At 44.8% G+C, this 18,190-nt stretch overlaps 2 protein-coding genes across 6 annotated transcripts in view; both read left to right on the top strand.

The window, feature by feature from the left end:
• The window catches only part of LOC310706715 (endogenous retrovirus group 3 member 1 Env polyprotein-like), an 874,531-nt gene that overhangs the window by 846,939 nt on the left and 9,402 nt on the right, over positions 1-18,190 (top strand). The window lies entirely within an intron of this gene.
• CCDC197 (coiled-coil domain containing 197) lies at positions 670-17,227 on the top strand. Of its 5 annotated transcripts, XM_083503086.1 has the most exons (10): positions 4,431-4,455; positions 4,809-4,887; positions 6,543-6,588; positions 7,233-7,409; positions 9,327-9,484; positions 12,099-12,181; positions 12,418-12,590; positions 14,229-14,339; positions 15,161-15,277; positions 16,899-17,227. In XM_083503086.1, exons 1-10 carry the CDS (start codon positions 4,446-4,448, stop codon positions 17,082-17,084), a joined length of 1,140 nt encoding a protein of 379 aa, XP_083359212.1. In that variant the 5' UTR covers positions 4,431-4,445; the 3' UTR covers positions 17,085-17,227. The 5 variants fall into 5 exon arrangements, with proteins under 5 accessions (XP_083359211.1, XP_083359210.1, XP_083359214.1 ...); XM_083503085.1 differs by lacking the exons at positions 4,431-4,455; positions 4,809-4,887 and adding an exon at positions 670-1,107; XM_083503084.1 differs by lacking the exon at positions 4,809-4,887 and having other exon boundaries at positions 4,230-4,455.

Here is an 18,190-nt window from a genome sequence, read left to right as displayed (position 1 = left end):
CAGCAGTCTGATTGGTCCTAGAACAATAGGATCCAAAATGCAGCAGTCTGATTGGTCCTAGAACAATAGGATTCAGAATGCAGCTGTATGATTGGTCCACAGGAGCCACTCAATCCAGCTCCAGGTGGAAGTGAATCCACAACCTGATTGGCCTACAGGAGAATCCTGGAATTAGCCAATCACGTGCAGCCCATTGTGCAAATGCAGTGGTACCTCAGGTTAAGTACTTAATTCATTCCGGAGGTCTGTTCTTAACCTGAAACTGTTCTTAACCTGAAGCATCACTTTAGCCAATGAGGCCTACCGCTGCCGCTGCACCGCCGGAGCATGATTTCTGTTCTCATCCTGAAGCAAAGTTCTTAACCCGAGGTAATATTTCTGAGTTAGCGGAGTCTGTAACCTGAAGCGTATGTAACCTGAAGCGTACCACTGTAATGTATATAAAGCAGATATTATGGGGGAACATTCATTCCTCCTCACCACTATGAGCTGAATAAAGAGCATGAAATCCACTCTCGACTCCGAGTATATTTCATGCAGTGTTTGTGCTGCGCTGTGCTGGGGAGAGGGGGGGGGGAGAGAGAGATCACTCCCCAGGGAAACACAAGGACAGTTCTCCCTGGGCACTCGAGGCCTTGATCCGCACTGTGTGCTGGGGTTGCCAGGGGGACACTGGAAGCAGCAGCAGGTGGAAAGGTAACTGAAGTAGCAACCCAGAAAGCTCACCTGCCACGCTGAGCCCTGCGCGTCCAGCTTTGCAATTAGATCTGGGTTTGCTGCTCACACACGTCTGTCTCTGTCGATGCAGCGAAAGCAGCATCGTCGGGCTCATTTGGTCGTGCCGAGATAAGCTTTAGACAAACAGAGGCAAACTGGACACTTCTTTCTCCTCTTGACCAATTTCCCAGGGGGTGAAACTGCTGCGCATGACAGTACACAGGATTCCTGCAGAAAAGTGGAGGGGGAAGCATTTCCACAACCCCCCTCCCTTCCTTCCTAAAGAAACATGACTTTTCTGATGATGACAAGGGACCATGATCCCAAATACTTTCTGCAGGTGGAAAACGGGCCAGGAAATGTTTTCGTGACCCAGCTAGGAGAACACAGGTAAGGTGGCCCTTGATGTGTGTGATGCATTCCTTAAAATGGGTGTGGGGGAACTTTTATTCAGTTTGAGGGCCGCACTGTCAGCTGGGAAACCACCTGGGGGCCACATGCCAAGCTGAGTGGGGTCAGGGGATGCTGCTCTAACCCCCTTGTAGAGTGGGTTACATTCTAGCCATGGAAAAGATAGGTGTACCTACAGGCATGCTACTGATTTGTATACATGTTAGATGGGCATACCTATTTTCTGGCAGGCTGGTCGCATTTTCATTCTTATTATTTAATTAGCACATTTATGCCCATCCCTTTCCTCCAAGGAGCTCAAGGTGAAGCAAACACTTATCTCCCTCTTGATTTATTCCTCACAACAACCCTGTGAGGCAGGTCAGGCTTGAGAGACAAAGGCTGGCTCAAAGCCACGCAGTAGGCCTCAAGGCTGAGTGAGGGTTTGTTGTTGTTTTTTGTGATAATGTTTATTAAAGTTTCACAAATAATAAAAAGTTTCAAAATTTAAACATAAGAAAAACTACAAAAATGAAAAAATACAAAAACAAAACACATAAAAAATACACAATAGAAAACAGTTAACAAAAGAAGGGAAGGGAAAAAAAGAACCAAAAAGCAAAACAGAAAATAGATTAGTATTTTCATATCTTATACTTCATTCACTAGTTTCTTGACCTCCTCACACCTCCCATTTTGTATTCCAGTCCAGATATTAAATTCAGCAAATCCTTACCCTCTAGCATTTATCCTCACTCAAGATATTAACCTATTATAAATATCAATTTTCCAGATGTCAATCGCTATTTACATTTTCTTAGAAATCTTTTTACCAATACCACTTATTTTCCATCAGACATCGTTTTAACATTCCTTAATTTTACAGTGCTTCTGCAAGTAGTCTTTAAATTTCTTCCAGTCTTCCTCCACCGACTCTTCTCCCTGGTCACGAATTCTGCCAGTCATTTCTGCCAATCAAGGCAGAGTGAGGATTTGAACCCTGGTCTGCCAAGACCCTAGCCACTACTCCACACTCACTGTCTGCCATCATTGGGACTGCTTGCTCAAGGAAATTATCGTTTCCAGGTTACACACCAAAGGCTTCCAACAGGATACAGAAAAACCTAACAAACCCATTCTTATTCTGATCAAATCACTTGGTGGTACAGCTCAAGTGGATCTCATCAAACTGCACGGCTGGCGCCAGGGATGATGTCACTGCTGCCTCTTTCCGCAGCGTTAAAATGCCAGACCAACAGTAACATGGCATATAAAACAGTTCCCACAGTCAACCCTGCATTTGGTGTTTGTGCTGCATGGGGCAAAGAAGATTTCATGCTGTAGAAACACACCATGGAATTTGTTTAATCTGTTGACATCATTTAAGATCTCCCCACATTTACTCGTGAGAAAACAAAGCGAGAACTTTGCAGAGAGCAGCAAAACACGTGGGCCCTGAATGTGTGGCGATCATAGGGAGGGCTGACTAACCCCCATGCATCCTCATAAACTTAGATGCTCAGCTGGCAGAGACAGCTTTGAAAAGGCCTGCGTGGATTTGAAGAATTATTTGCACCTTCTACATGTGGGTGTCTCTTTAGCTGTCTGCAATATGTCATTGGTCTGCCAGATAATGCTTTACAGTAGACTTGACAGCCCTGGAGATTCTTTCTCCAGGACTTCAGCTGTAAGTGTTACCTGAACATGTGAATGGTGAAAGTGTGGGGAGGGGCAGGGCATTCAGGCTAGCCTCGCCCCCAGTGTCATCATGCCCGCTCCCCACTCAGTCCCCAACACAATATGGGGAAGGTCATCAGGGTTTTTTGACTGAGGGCTTCTTCACACTTCCTGCTGCTTTCCACCAGGGAAAACCACTCTTTAGTGCTCAATTGGAGCAAACAGCGATTCAGGTTTCACCCAGATTGCCATTTGTTCCAATCTATCGCTAAAGAATGGGTTTTCCCTTGGAAAACAATGGAGAAACCGCTCAGATCCATGCCTAGAATAAGTGTGGGTCAAGTGGAAACAAGGACGAGCCCTGAGTATCAGTAGACTCCTGGTGCCATTCTGAACTGGAAACTTTCCTTTGGGAAAATAAAGCATTGGAAAAAGTTCAGTTCTGCGAGGATGCCAGCCAGAGTAGATCACCGTTAAACAAGCCCCGAGATGCTGGGAGAGGGGCCAGCCTCTCCCGAGGGGGCTAGTTTTCCAACAAAAGTTACTGCCTCATATTACTGCTGGGTGGTTGAGCAGGGAAGAGAGTTCTTCTTACTCCCCACAATATGTAGGAGAATTATTGAAGGTATCATATTATCTGATCCAGACTGAGGATTAACAACTTGTGCTGAAGAGCTGCCCTGGCTGATTTTTTTCCACTTTCTGCTCCAGCACAAGAGCAGGCAAGCATCTGGTATTTCCTGATCAGGTGGCAACCCGACTTGTTGGTATAGAAAATGATCCCTTGCAAAGCACAGCTGCAGGATTAGAGTATGTGTAATTGCAACTTGGATTTGCATTCCACATTTGGTTGCTCACCCTAGGACCTTGATTTGCCATGGGCTTCGTTTCTAGCCATTTAATCCGATTCATTCAGGTATGCTTGCAGCAATTGCCTGCAAAGATGGTCAGGAGGACTCTATGTAGAAAAGGCTTTCCCAATTCCAACGCCCATCAGCCCCAGCCAGCATGGCCAGTGATCAAGAATGAGGGAACAGGGATCTCAGGATTCTTTGGGGGAAGCCATGAGTGATATAATATTGCTTTAAATTTATGATGTGGATGTGGTCTTAGGCCCCAACTCCACAATATACATTTAAAGCAACATCATACCACTGTGTGGTTTAACAGTTAATCCCTCTTCTCAATCCTTCTGGGAATTGTAGCTCTCTTAAAGGAACAGGTGTCTCCTAACAACCCTCAGCACTCTTAACAAACTGCAGTTCTCAGGTTACTTTAGGAGACCATGGCTGTAGCATTATGCTGCTTTAAAACTATAGTGCAGATGTGGTCCTTATTTGGATACAACCCAAAGCAGGTTCCCCCCCCCTTTAGAACTATGTAAATTAATGTATTTTAATAAATTCATTAATTGGTTAATTAAAACATATATTAAATCAGCTGACTCTTAGAAAACCGCATGTGTGAACACAGCCTGAGTTTTCATTGGGTGACAAATCTAGTAATATGTGATCAAACCCTAATTTCCTCCCTTTGTCCTGTCATCAGTCCTGGTTCCTCGTCAGCTGTGTTGAACACCTCTCACTGCAGTATGTGCCAACCCAGATTTCTTAGACGACAACTCCCATCAGTGGACGGGAATTGCAGTTCAATACATCTGGATGGCACCAGGTTGGCAAAGACTGCTCTAATGATAGCAGTTGAGTGATAGGACCATGGAACGAATTCAGCAGGTGGCACTACAGCTGTTTTGTCTCCTCCTGAATGGGGTAATGTAAAGGTCCCACCTGGATCTCTTGAGTTGTCACCTTTCAACCCTATGTCGCTAGCGGTACTATTTGGGAAGGAACCGCTGCCAAATTACTCCCCTTAAGTGTTGCTTCCTTGTGTTGAAAGAGGGAGATGTCTCCTGTAAACTTAGTATGTTATGGGATTTACCCTGTATAGGGTAGGTGCTCAAGGATGAAGCAAGATGCCATAGAGGTGCCATTGTGATGCTTCCGGCTATCTCCCCTAACTCCTAGATACTGCTGTTGTCACTGCTGTCAGTCTCCAAAAGTTCAGCATAGATTTATATCCTGGAGTTTTAAGGAGAATGGACAGGTGGGTGACTTGCAGCCTGGGGGCTTCATGTGGCCCCATTGCCATTTTATGCAGCCCCCAAAACCTGCCACTATCCATTTCTTTCTGTAGGGCTCCTACATTCCATTTATTTTATCACTATTGCCTCTGGCTTTGCCTCCCTCCATCTTTCCATATAGTTTCTCAATAATTGGAGAAGGCGGGATTCCATTTTAAAAAAAAAAATCCACCCCCCATTTGAGAAAAAAATCCTGCCTTTTGTAAGACTCCTGTTCAAAGGACTCCACAGCTTCTATGTTGAAATCTATGGGGTGATCAGGTTCAAGAAGGGCATACAAAAGAACTCATTACATGGTTGTTGGCAGTAGCTAGGACATTTATCGTACAAAAATGGAAGACATTGCAAGAATTGCAAATTTCCCCATGTGTGGAACATTGTGATGGGGGGGGGGGGAATATGGCATAATTTAAATGTTGGAAGCTCCAGAAGGTTGCCAGGCCATGTGGTGGTATTTCATTTCTTACAGTGCTGCAAATAGCCTCTGGGACTGTATGGATTTGCCTATGCGTGAAATATGGCTTTCTGAAGGATTTGTGAATGTTTTATATATCATTATGTCTCTCCATTTTGATTTTGTATAGACTGAGGAGAATTTGTACATAGTCCTTGCCCTCCCTACTTGGGTTATATCTCATGGTGTGTATATACAACAGATAATAATAAAATTGTTATGCTTCCATCATGGAAGTATGTGTGCGCATGTCTGAATGTGCAGCACACAAAATTTAGAGAGGAATTACATTTACTTGCTTTCTAAAATGGTAGTTGTTTGGTCTGCTTTACATAAAAAGAAAAGAAAAGAAATTCTCTGTACAGTGGTACCTCGGGTTAAGTACTTAATTCATTCCGGAGGTCTGTTCTTAACCTGAAACTGTTCTTAACCTGAATCACCACTTTAGCTAATGGGGCCTCCTGCTGTTGCCGCCGCACGATTTCTGTTCTCATCCTGAAGCAAAGTTCTTAACAAAGCACTATTTCTGGGTTAGCGGAGTCTGTAATCTGAAGCGTATGTAACCTGAAGCGTATGTAACCCGAGGTACCACTGTATACTTATTTCAGAGTAACCCCAGAAAACCTAGTGGGGGTTACTTCTAAGTAGACCTTCATATCATAGGGGCACACGGCATGGAGGGAGCCTGCTGCGTCCAGGATCAGGCTTGACCCAGGAGTGGAGCTGCGACTGGGCCCAGGCACAAGAAAGCTGCCTCAGCAGCAACATTGGGTGCCACAATGCAGCCAAGGAGAGGGGCGGCAATGTTGCTGCCAACTCTCCTCTCTCTGCCCCAGGAGTGGAGCTGCAGTTGGCAGTGTTGGTCCCCCATGCATAAATGCTGCCTGCACAGCTCTTTCACAGCTCCAATTAGGGGACCTGTGGCGGGGGCCCCTCCAAAAAAATGTGCCATGCCACCCCAACCACCCATGCTATGCCACTGCCTGTAATATGCCATTGATCACCCAGACCTTGAGAATCAAGATGGTGCCTCTTTTCATCTTCATCTAAATAAGCTCACCCAAAGTGTGACAGAACATTGGGAGCTGCCTTTCATACATGGAGAATAATTTCTAGGTAATAAGGGTCAATGACAACAATTTACCTTTTTTTATATATATATAGGGAAGAAGAGGATGAAGATGTGCCTCAGATTCCTGTCATGCGAGAGGTCAGCTGCCTTTGTCATTCTCTTTCTCAGACAAGAGGGCCGGGTTAAATATAGGACAGGGCTTCTGTTTCTTTATTAGGTTGTGCCAAAAGCAGAGCTTTGGCAGAAGTCGAGCAATTCTCCGATAATAACCGTGCCAGGGGGATTGAACTGGTATCCAGGGAAGATAATATTCTTCTAACTGTTAAAGCCCTACTTGGAAGTTTGCCTTCTGTGCTAATTCAACACGCAAAAGGGGAGAGCAGGAATGAACATGTCAGCTCTGTCCTCTTGTCAGCATGTGCAGCGGAGAGCTTGCTTGACTCATGCAGGCTGAGGGAGCCTTGGCCCCCCCCCAGATGGCACTGAACTACAACTCCCATCATTCCCTGACCCTGTAGACCTGAAGGAGCGTCTACACCCCCATTGTTCAGCCTGGACACTGAGGTACAGCTCTGAGGGCATTCTGGTAGTTCCCCCATTGCAAGAGTACCCCTACACATTTTTAAAGAAAAAAAGTAGTGTGTGGGGGTGTGTGTGTACACACACACACACACACACACACGGACTAGATAACCTTTGGGGGCCCTTCCAACCCTACAGTTCTCTCTCCTTCCATCTCTCTCTCTCTCTGTATATTTGTAAAAACCAGTTTTGTTTTCTAGAGCACCAGTGACATTTTGCAGCATCGCAGAAAAGCACTGCAAACATTCCGGCTTCGGAAGAAAGAAATTGAAAATAAGCAAGCTTCTGCAGAACTGACTGCAAAGAAACAAGAGTTCAAAGAGAGGATGGAAGTGCTGGCCCAACGAAGAGAGGCACTTGAACAAAAAGATCAGGATGTGAGCATCACTCTGCATCTACAAGGAGGGCACTTGGAGTTGGGGTCTAGGCTGGATCTGCATTGATCTGTTAAACGTTATTAACAGAAAAGAAACATTAAATCAATATACATTAAATAATTATACAATATCCAAAAGGGGGAAAAAGAAAAAGCACAAACAAAATGAAATAAACCCACTACCCTGTTTAACTTCCCTCCACCACTACTCGTCTTCTCTAGAATCAATTTTACCCTTATCATTGCATTCCGATTGTTTTTATTTTCTCTACATACATACATACATACATCATTGATAATTTATTGTTGATGCATTTACATTCTTAACCTAAGGATATTAGCATGTCTTTTTTAGAGCAATATTTTGTCATATAATCATCAAAGCATTGCCATTCATTTTTTAGTTTTTGATTTGACTGCTGTCGTATGGATGCTGTTAATTTAGCCAATTTTAAATATTCATTTAATTTGAGAATCCATTCCTCCTTGGTAGGTAGTTCTTTAGCTTTCCATTTAGATGCTATTACTATCCTAGCTGTGGTGGTGGTCGCATATAAGAAAATTCTTTTTCCCTATTTCAGTATTTTTTTCCCTAAAAGGACCAGTAGGTAAGCCTCTGGGTTTTTTGTTAATGGGATTTTAAGCATTTTTTTCAACTCCTCATGTATTTCTCCCCAGAACTACTTAATCGGGGTGCAACTCCACCACATATCAGGCACTGCCATTCTCACACAGTTGTAATGATCCAAAGCCGGAAGTGGGGGCCAGTCAGGTGTGCTAGCGACAGTGGTACCTCAGGTTACATACGCTTCAGGTTACATACACTTCAAGTTACAGACTCCGCTAACCCAGAAATAGTGCTTCAGGTTAAGAACTTTGCTTCAGAATGAGAACAGAAACCGTGCTCCAGCGGCACGGCAGCAGCAGGAGGCCCCATTAGCTAAAGTGGTGCTTCAGGTTAAGAACAGTTTCAGGTTAAGAACAGACCTCCAGAACAAATTAAGTAATTAACCCGAGGTACCACTGTATAAGGGACCGAGATGTCTTCAACCCCCTCTGTATTTGTTGGAAGGGGACCAGGCCCCCTCAATGTTGAGGGGGCAGAGGAGGCCGAGTGCGGATCTAAGCATGGCTCAGTTCTCAGCCCAGTGGCATAGCGTGGGGGGTGCAGGGGAGCTGGCCGCACCGGGCGCAACATCTGGAGGGGGCACGCTCGCACTCGCAGCTCTCTGCCCCTACTAAAATCCACGGGTTAGGGGGCGCAAATTACTTGCCTTGCCCCGGGTGCTGACAACCCATGCTACGCCACTGGCTCAGCCTCCTCCAGACAATTGGAAAAATGAGAAAGTAAAAGAATCTGGAAATGACATTCACTCATACTCAATCGTAGCTCCAGAGCACTGTGCAGGCAGGCAGCCTAATCACAAGAGGGCAGCATAGCAGAGGCTGTAGATGGGATTTGAGATGGAACACTAGCATTTAGTTTGGTAGGTCCCCAATTCAGCTGCTGGTATCTATGTTTAAAAGCTTCAAATGTCAGATGATGAGCAAGACCTGCCTGAGACCCTGAAGAGTCTCCATCTAGTTGCAATATGCAATACTGGGCAAGATAAGCCAGCAGCCTGGTGAGGTATAAGACAAAAGTGCTTGGACCCATACCTAAAAAGTGTGGAACAAGAGGAAAACCACTTGGGCCCATGCTTCCTAGGAACCCTAAGTTGCTGTGAACTTAGTCCCAGGTAAGTGTGTAAATGACTGCAGCTTAATCAGTCTTCTCTCCATTTTTTGTTAGTGTCCAGGATGAATTCATTCTCATTTTCTCTGAAACAAATGACTTCCCCTTCATGGGCTCCCACCTTTGAATACTGAGCAAAACTATGCAAAACTGATTAAGCCTTCTTTCTCCTTCTTGGTTCAGAGGAAGAATCGAATTCTTGAATTTGACGCATATATTAAAGAGTGTCATCAGAAGAAGGAGCGTGTCATTCAGCTGTACCACCAGGAACACGCACTGAAAGCCCTCAAGAAGCGTGAGGTATTCAAACTGAAAAAAGAGCTTAAGAAACTCCAAGTTAGGTATGTGACTGATGCTTTTAAGACAGATTTGAGACTGAGCCATGGGTATCTGGGCAGGGATGCAGTGAGGCAATCTTAGACACTAGACTTCTGGAGGCCCCATCGTTAGATGCCAGTGTGTATTACTTCACTTACTTCAAAATGTCGTAAGCCAGCTTTGCTGTATTTGGGGACTCTCCTGCTGGGGACATTCCTCTGAGTGGGGCCCTGGACTTCAGTCCCAAAGTCTTCTCCTGATAACACCACTGCACATTATTCTCCAGCCGGCAAGCATGGCTAGCTTTCCTGATCTGAAGGTCCTGTGCCCTGGCAGAATAGAATCATCATCAAAGTTATATTTCTTAAGGATGGGGGCTTGCTAAGAGGGCCATAGCTTAAATGGGGAAGGCTGTAGTTCAGTGGGAGAGCATCTGCCTTGCATGCAGAAGGTCGCTGGTTCAATCCCTGGCATCTCTAGGTAGGCCTGCCAGTCAGTGTAGACATTATTGAGCTACCTGGGCCAATGGTCGACTCAATATAAGGCAGCTTTCTGTGTTCCTAAATTTAATCTTTTACATATTTACGTAGAGCAAATGTTTAATTATCTAAGAGTATGAATCCCCGCGACGGGGTGAGCTCCCGTTGCTCTGTCCCTGCTCCTGCCAACCTAGCAGTTCGAAAGCACGTCAAAGTGCAAGTAGATAAATAAGTACCGCTCTGGCGGGAAGGTAAACGGCGTTTCCGTGTGTTGCTCTGGTTTGCCAGAAGTGGCTTAGTCATGCTGGCCGCATGACCCGGAAGCTGTACGCTGGCTCCCTCGGCCAATAAAGCGAGATGAGCGCCGCAACCCCAGAGTCAGCCACAACTGGACCTAATGGTCAGCGGTTCGTTTACCTTTACCTTTACAGTACTCAGCCAGCTTTCCCTTTCCCTCCTTAAAAAACACAATAGCGCCCCAGCTGTGGAATATATTTCTCTCTGAGTTCTGCTGGTGCCTAACTCACTTTCAACTTTGGCCCCAGGTTAAGAAGACCCCGACTGCTTTCTTGGGGGTTTATTACCGTATTTTTTGCACCATAACACTCACTTTTTTCCTCCTAGAAAGTAAGGGGAAATGTCTGTGCGTGTTATGGAGGGAATGCCTACAGGTGGCATGCCTACGGATTTTCCTCCTCTAAAAACTACGTGCGTGCTATGGTCGGGTGCGTGTTATAGAGCGAAAAATACGGTAATTGTTAACTCTGCTTTGTAATAATAAGGGGATCATCCACTCTGTGTTTTAAGATGGTTGTGATTCATTCGTTCATTTTTATCTGCTTGCTTAACTAACAAAAGGGTGGTTCCAAATGTATCCGTGTACCTTGCTCGGAGTACAATTTGATATAGAACTGGTCACAAATATTTTGATAAATGAATGAAACAAAAGCCAAGGCCATTTTGGGTCCTCAGGACAACATCTTGATGGTGCTGACCACATTTTTATCTGTAAGCCACATTGAGCCCCTGTCAGGGGGGAAAGGCGGCATATAAACAAATATATATGCAGTGATCACCAACTTGAGCCATTGAAGGCTGGTCCATTAGAGCAAAAGGGGCAGTATTCCACCAACTTCACTGTGCCCCCAGCCAGCCCCTACCTGCCTGCCTTTTTAGTTACATCCACTCCAAAGGCAGACACTCAGTCTCAGTGTTGCCTCAGCAGAACTCCTTAGGGAGAAGGATGAGAACATAACTAGAGTTAGTTGACTCTGCTCATCATTGGCTCTGGCTTTATCTATTGTTGACCTCTCAACAAGTAATAGTGCCACTGTATTCTGCTCTAGTCAGACCTCACCTGGAGTACTGTGTCCAGTTCTGGGCACCACAGATCAAGAAAGACACTGAGAAACTGGAACGTGTCCAGAGGAGGGCAACCAAAATGGTCAAAGGCCTGGAAACGATGCCTTATGAGGAATGGCTAAGGGAGCTGGGCCTGTTTAGCCTGGAGAAGAGGAGGTTAAGGGGTGATATGATAGCCATGTTCAAATATATAAAAGGATGTCACATAGAAGAGGGAGAAAGGTTGTTTTCTGCTGCTCCAGGGAAACGGACACGGAGCAATGGATCCAAACTACAAGAAAGAAGATTCCACCTAAACATTAGGAAGAACTTCCTGACAGTAAGAGCTGTTCGACAGTGGAATTTGCTGCCAAGGAGTGTGGTGGAGTCTCCTTCTTTGGAGGTCTTTAAGCAGAGGCTTGACAACCATATGTCAGGAGTGCTCTGATGGTGTTTCCTGCTTGGCAGGGGGTTGGACTTGATGGCCCTTGTGGTCTCTTCCAACTCTATGATTCTATGATTTTCTGCCCTCCTCCCTACCAGTCCCAATGGGCACCAGACAGCCAACACTGGGCTGAGCTGGTCTATCACTCAAACGCACAGCTGCCAGGAACTGGTGGTGTGACTAAACATGGGCCATCTCTGCAGATGTTTGGCTGCCCATGGCAGTCAAGGTTGAGATGGGGGAGAATTGTCCCTCACATTTCGTAATTGAGTTACAGCAACGATCCCTTTCCAGGAATTTCTAGTCATTTGTTGATAAGGCGATTTTTAACATCTGAGGCATTCCAAGCACCCCTAATATATATTTCTTCAGAAAAAAGGAACTACAGAAGAAGATGGCAAAATACAAAAGCTTCGAAGATTTCCTGAAGAAAGTTACCGCCACATTCACACCAGGTGAGTATAATCATTAAACAGTTACACTTTACTTGGGGGGGACTCTGTACTTGACAAAAAAGTATTTAGATTTCTTGCCTTTTGACTCATAAAAGAATCCACAAGACATCTTTCATAAACCACTTTTGAAGAGCCATCAAAAATAAAGAGTAGCACAAAAATACCAAAACAATAAAAACATGACCCCGATATGTGTTTTCTATGTATAGCATAACCCTCCCTGTTTTGCATTGTAGGCTTTCTTGGATATCCGGAAGACTCCATGGTTGAAGCCCTCACCAAAAGGCACAAAACACTGTTTGAGGAAAACCAGAGCTTGATGAAGAATTTGTCCATCCAGCAGTGTCACATTGAGGAAACGCAAAAAGAATTGGGGATCTTGCGAGAGGAATACAATACCACGACATTTGTAATGTTCACTGAGCATGTAGTTTTTATGACGCCCAATCCATTCATTCCACAGGTCCGATTGTACTAAGGACCGAGTGTGCTGGTTCTTTTCTGAAACCTCGGAGAAGGTCAATTCTGTCTTCTGAAACCAACAAAGCTTTGAGAAGTATTTGCAGCACGTAGGAAGCCCATGCTGTGTAATTCATTAGGATTCTCAACTTGTAGATTCCTTCGGAACAGGGTCCAATTGGTACTATAACTGGTCACACTACAAAACCTCAGAGAGGATATGTTGTTGTTGCTGCTGCTGTTGTTTTCTTTTTCTGCAGGAAGTGGGTGAATGATCTTTTTGAAAGGCTTTTCGAAAAATATGATTATGGCTTCCCCCTCTTGCCCCATTGTGTGCTGCTAGTGTATTGCTGCTGCTGCTGCTATTGTTTCATTGTTTTCTATTAGTTTGCATCTTCCCTCTCATTGTGTACTACTAGTGTACATCTCCCTTCTCATTGGGCACTATTAATAATATTAGTATTAATAATATTACTATTAATAATATTAGTATTAATACTATTGGTATCGAATGTGTTACAATACTGGCAGGTATTGTCTTCTCTGACTGGCAGTGGCTTTCCAGAATCTCAGGTAGAAGATCTTTCCTATGGCCTGCTACCTGTTCTGTTAAGTGGAGATGCTCCTGGGATTGAACCTGGGACATTCTGCAATCAAAGCATGTACTGCATCACTGAGCTATGGCTCTTCCCCATAAGCCTAAGTGCTGCTGTGGTGGAGGGAAAAACACCATTGTTACAGCACCAGACCCTTTTGTACCACTAGGAACCGCTGCTGTTTTCTGGGCAGCGCCGCTCACTTTTTCTCAGGGAAGCCTGGGAGCCTTGAAATACCTTACCCTGACTTTCCCTGGCTAGTACCTATGATGGCTATGTTCTACTTCCGCTGTTGAAGGAAGTTTGCCTCTGAATACCCACTGCGAGGCACTGCAGAAGGGGTGAGTGCTGTTGTGCTCATGTTCAGAGTGCTGGACTAGATGGGTTCTTGGCATGCTCCAGCAGGGCTCCTATGTGCCCATCAGGAAATCTCAAAACAGTCAAAACCTCTCCAGATACAATTTCTCTTTCATTCAGCTGCCATGCAGTTCCAAATAGTCTAATGCGACTGTGAAGTGTTTCTGCATATATTTGCATGTGTAGGTGAGTGAAATCACTTGCAAAGCCTCTATTTCCTCTTGCAAGCTTGGTTAATATTTTTATTGTTAATTATAGTCATACCTTGGGTTGAATGCGCTTCGGATTGAGCGCGTTCGAGTTGCGCTCCGCGGCAACCCAGAAGTAATGGAGTGCGTTACTTCAGGATTTCGCCGCTTGCGCATGCGCAGACGCTCAAAATGACATCATGCATGCTTCAAAGCGGCGAAAAGCAACGGGCACATGTGCAGACGTGCCGTCGCTAGTTACGTTTGCTTCTAGATGCAAACAGGGCTCCGGAACGGATCCCATTCGTATCCAGAGGTACCACTGTATTACATTAATGTTTACTGTATGCTGCCCTGAGATCCTTGGGTGAAAGGCAGATTACAAATGCCGTAAAATAAATGTACGAACAGCGCATCCCTAAATTCCCATTTTATGGCTTTGCCTAGGTGCTGCTCGGCAAAATTTCTGAACTTCAGTCAAAGAAAAGTGCACTACAAGAAAAAAAGAAACACTTGTGTCACCACATTAACAATGAGGAATGTCTCATCGATCAAAAGGTAAGCTTCTCTGAGTCCCCACCCCACCCCAAAGCTCCTGTTTATTGATTGGATGCTGTATACAACTTAGAGATTATAAATGTATATATTACAGGGTTTATAAATACTGTATTTTTTGCACCATAACACTCACTTTTTTCCTCCTAAAAAGTAAGGGGAAATGTCTGTGCGTGTTATGGAGGGAATGCCTACGGGTGGCATGCCTACGGATTTTCCTCCTCTAAAAACTACGTGTGTGTTATGGTCAGGTGCGTGTTATAGAGCGAAAAATACAGTACTTTTGCTTTTGAGTAAATAAAGTAAAATACAGCTCCCATTAGCCCCAGCTAATGGAAGTTCAACAATATCTGGGCTGGATCTACATTGATCTTTGATACATTATTAAATATAATGGTCTATAACATTTGTTACAGTTTCCCTTTGCCCTCTGCTCTGCAGGGCCCTCTGGTGTCACATTTTAGCAATGGATTTTTAGCATTATAAACCACAAGTGTAAATCTGCCCCGGAAGGGCTAAAAGTTCCCCATGCCTACCTTAATTTGCAAAAAGCCTGCTTTGAGGATAGTGGAGGGGCAGGATTGACGACTGAGCTGGGATTTAATTTGCTGCTGTGTCCCATCTGAAATGAGAATTGCAAAGCTGGGATGAAACTGGATTTATATTGATAATGAAGATGATGAACCAGCTCCATCTTCTTTTTTTAAAAAAAAGTGCTAACCTCACTCTTGATAAGTGTTGTCTTCTTTCACTACTCTCCAAGTATATGTGGATGTATAGTGGTGAGAAGGACAAAGTTCATCCATCTCTTTATGCTCATGTAGAGGCAAGATCTAAGCAGGATGATGTTAGCAATCAACAACATGGCAGAGTTATGCTACATGCCTCATTATGGCCCTTTGGACGACATGACATTGCGGTCCAAGCTAGACATGATCCAGGTAAGTGAAACCAACCCAAGACTGAGTGTAACATTTTATCCATGACTGTTATGAACAGCAATAATCTAAGGGGATAAAGCATGCATTTAGATCAGGGAGTGGAGCAATAATACATAAAGCATTTTTACTCTGCTCTTCAGCGCCACTCTTCCTCTTTGAAGTGAAGGACATGAGGCAGGAGTTGGTAATGCAGGTGAGCTGCGCACAGGTGAGCTGCAAGCAAACTGCCGGCCAGCTCTGTGGAGGCTCCTTTTATTGACACAATATGCAAACCCAAATTTTGGGCTGTGACCTTTACACATCTTCCAATCCTGAGATCGTGGGGTGGTACAAAGTTATTTTGGCACCTATTTCCACCGCGTCATTTTCCCCTTGCACAGTGTATGACAAAGGAGACAAATGTCTCAGAGACAAAGGTCACAGACAGGACACCACAGACTACTGAGACCACAAAAGGTTAGACAGAGGGCAATATGTTCAGACAGCTGTGGCTTTATCTGTGAGGGGGAGTGTGCCCCACACCCCAAGGTCATGCGTGCAAGCAGCTGAGGCTGCCTGCAGGTGGGGAGTGTGCTCCGCACCCAACGATCATTCCTATACTCTTGACTTGACTGACTGCTGCCACTGGGCCTGGACAGACTACAGACTGCATGCACGAGAACAGGCATGTCAAACAGGTCGATCGTGGTCTACCTATCGACCGCAGGACGCTAATGGTAGATCGCAGTCGATTGCATGACCCTTAGCGTTTGTCCTCCAAAAGGAACGAAAACTCGCCTCCCCCTCCCCCCCCAAAAAAGCTCAACAACTTCTTTGCCTCCTCGAAAAGCTCAGCAATTTTGCCAGGCAATGACAATGGGTAAATCACAGCCAGTATTTTAATACTGTACTGTGAGTAGATTGCAGTCTTTTGGGAGCTGGACATGCCTGCACTAGAAAATGAGACAGAAAGTGCTCTAAAGGGTAGGGGGGAAAGTCCACACTTTAGAACCAAGGGGTTCCTATCTCCTGGTGTTGAAACAACTCACTGATCATAGTGCTGACTTCATTTGTTTACTAAAAAAACACTGAAAAGCAGGAAAAGACAGGCTTGCCCATTTGTCTGTATATTTCACTTCCAAACTTTTTAAATAGGTGTCTGGTTGACTTTCTTTTTTTATGAAAGCTCAGAGTCTGGGTCCCCTTGCAGGCATGGCGCTGGGGCGATTGCACCACTGATAATCCAGCCTTGTTAGCCATGCAGCAAGATAAGTAGGGAAGGAGAAGCTCAAAAACCTGAGGCTTTGCTCAAGCATGTTGCGTGTAGCAGCTCAGGCACATAGTATTTAACCATGGTTTACTGCAGCCTCCTCCAGCCTGGTGTCTTGCAGATGTTTCAGACTGCATCTTGCATCAGCCCCAACCAGCACAGAGCAAGGATGATGGAAGTTGTAAACTGAAACATCTGGAGAGCACCAGGATCTGGATAGCTGTTTTAGAGCTATGTGTGAACCATCCCAATGTGTTGTTCAAGATTAATTTTCCATGTGAATTTGTAAGACGCTTTCTCAGTACTTCAGCTTAAGCCACTCTCCTTTTAGAAACTAAGCTTTATTAAGAACCTTTCTCTCTTTTTATTCAGGAGTCCATTTTGAGGAAAAAAGAGATCGTAGAGGAAACAAAAGCACTGCAGTCTGAAGAACTTACAGGGTCATCCTCTCATCTTTTGAGGGAAAAGTCATCTTCTACTCTTTCTAGGGAACAACTTAAAAAGCAAATAAGCTTTGCCAGTAAGGACAAGCTGGAAGACAAAGGAAGAAAAGCATAAGGAGACAAATCTCTTTTAAAATCCCATATACAGAATGGGAGACACTGCAGGGACTAGTGGAATATTTATAGTAGCTTCTGAACACAAATCAACACAGATGGATGTCAATGCATTACCATAAATGCTTTGATTTGTGGGTGAAAGGGTCTTTCATGCTCATTTTTTGCAAGTATGGGTTGAGTGATCTTGATTCTTTCTGCCTGCTAATTCTATGTATTTTGGTGTTTACGGACTTGCTGGAGGAGTGGAAGCCAATCTCTGAAAGAACCAATGCACAATTTGGAGGTGCTCCTACAGCCATCCATTGTCCTAAACAGGCAGGCAATGGCTTTGATTAGCTGGCAAACTGACCATGGCTAGTTCTAGGGAAAACTAATCTTGCCTATAGTGTTCTTTACTCTTGATCAGGGCTACATAACAGCTCCACCTGCCTGCCCGCCCCCCATGCCAGTTAAGCACACTTTTTTATCTTTTAAGTGGATAATGTAACCTGTACTTAGCCCTTAATCCCAGCACATATTTTAAAGGAACAGAAACAGGAGTACAATCTGCAAGCTTGTTTTCAGAGCATTCAAACAGTGATGCACACATTTGTTAGATCAATATGTAGTTTAGATTCTGCATTGATACACTTTGGATCAGGGGTCAGCAACCTAAGGCCCAGGGGCCAGAGGCGGCCTGCGGAGGACGCCTGACCGGCCCATGAGCCACCCCCGAAATGAGCTGCCCACTTGCGTGCTGCACTAAACCAGTGCAGCGCTGGAAATCGCATCTGCACAGACACAGACAATTGCGGGCGCTCACACTTATGCACAGTCCGGCCCATGGAGGGATCTCCGTGGGACCGATCTGGGCCTGCCCAAACAAGATAAACCTTGCTGACCACTGCTTTGGATGAAATGCAGTTAAAGGCACAGCCTGCTAAGTGATGCAATGGTTGCATGGGTAGGCAAACTAAGGCCCAGGAGCCAAATCCGGCCCAGTCGCCTTCTAAATCCAGCCCATGGATTTTTACATGAGCGTGTTTTTACATGAGTAGAATGTGTGCTTTTATTTAAAATGCATCTCTGGGTTATTTGTGGGGCATGGGAATTCGTTCAGGTGTT

Source organism: Podarcis liolepis (genome assembly GCF_965112155.1).
Source record: "Podarcis liolepis genome assembly, chromosome: 1".
Classification (NCBI taxonomy): Eukaryota; Metazoa; Chordata; class Lepidosauria; order Squamata; family Lacertidae; genus Podarcis; species Podarcis liolepis.
This window is presented reverse-complemented; position numbering and strand designations above follow the sequence as displayed.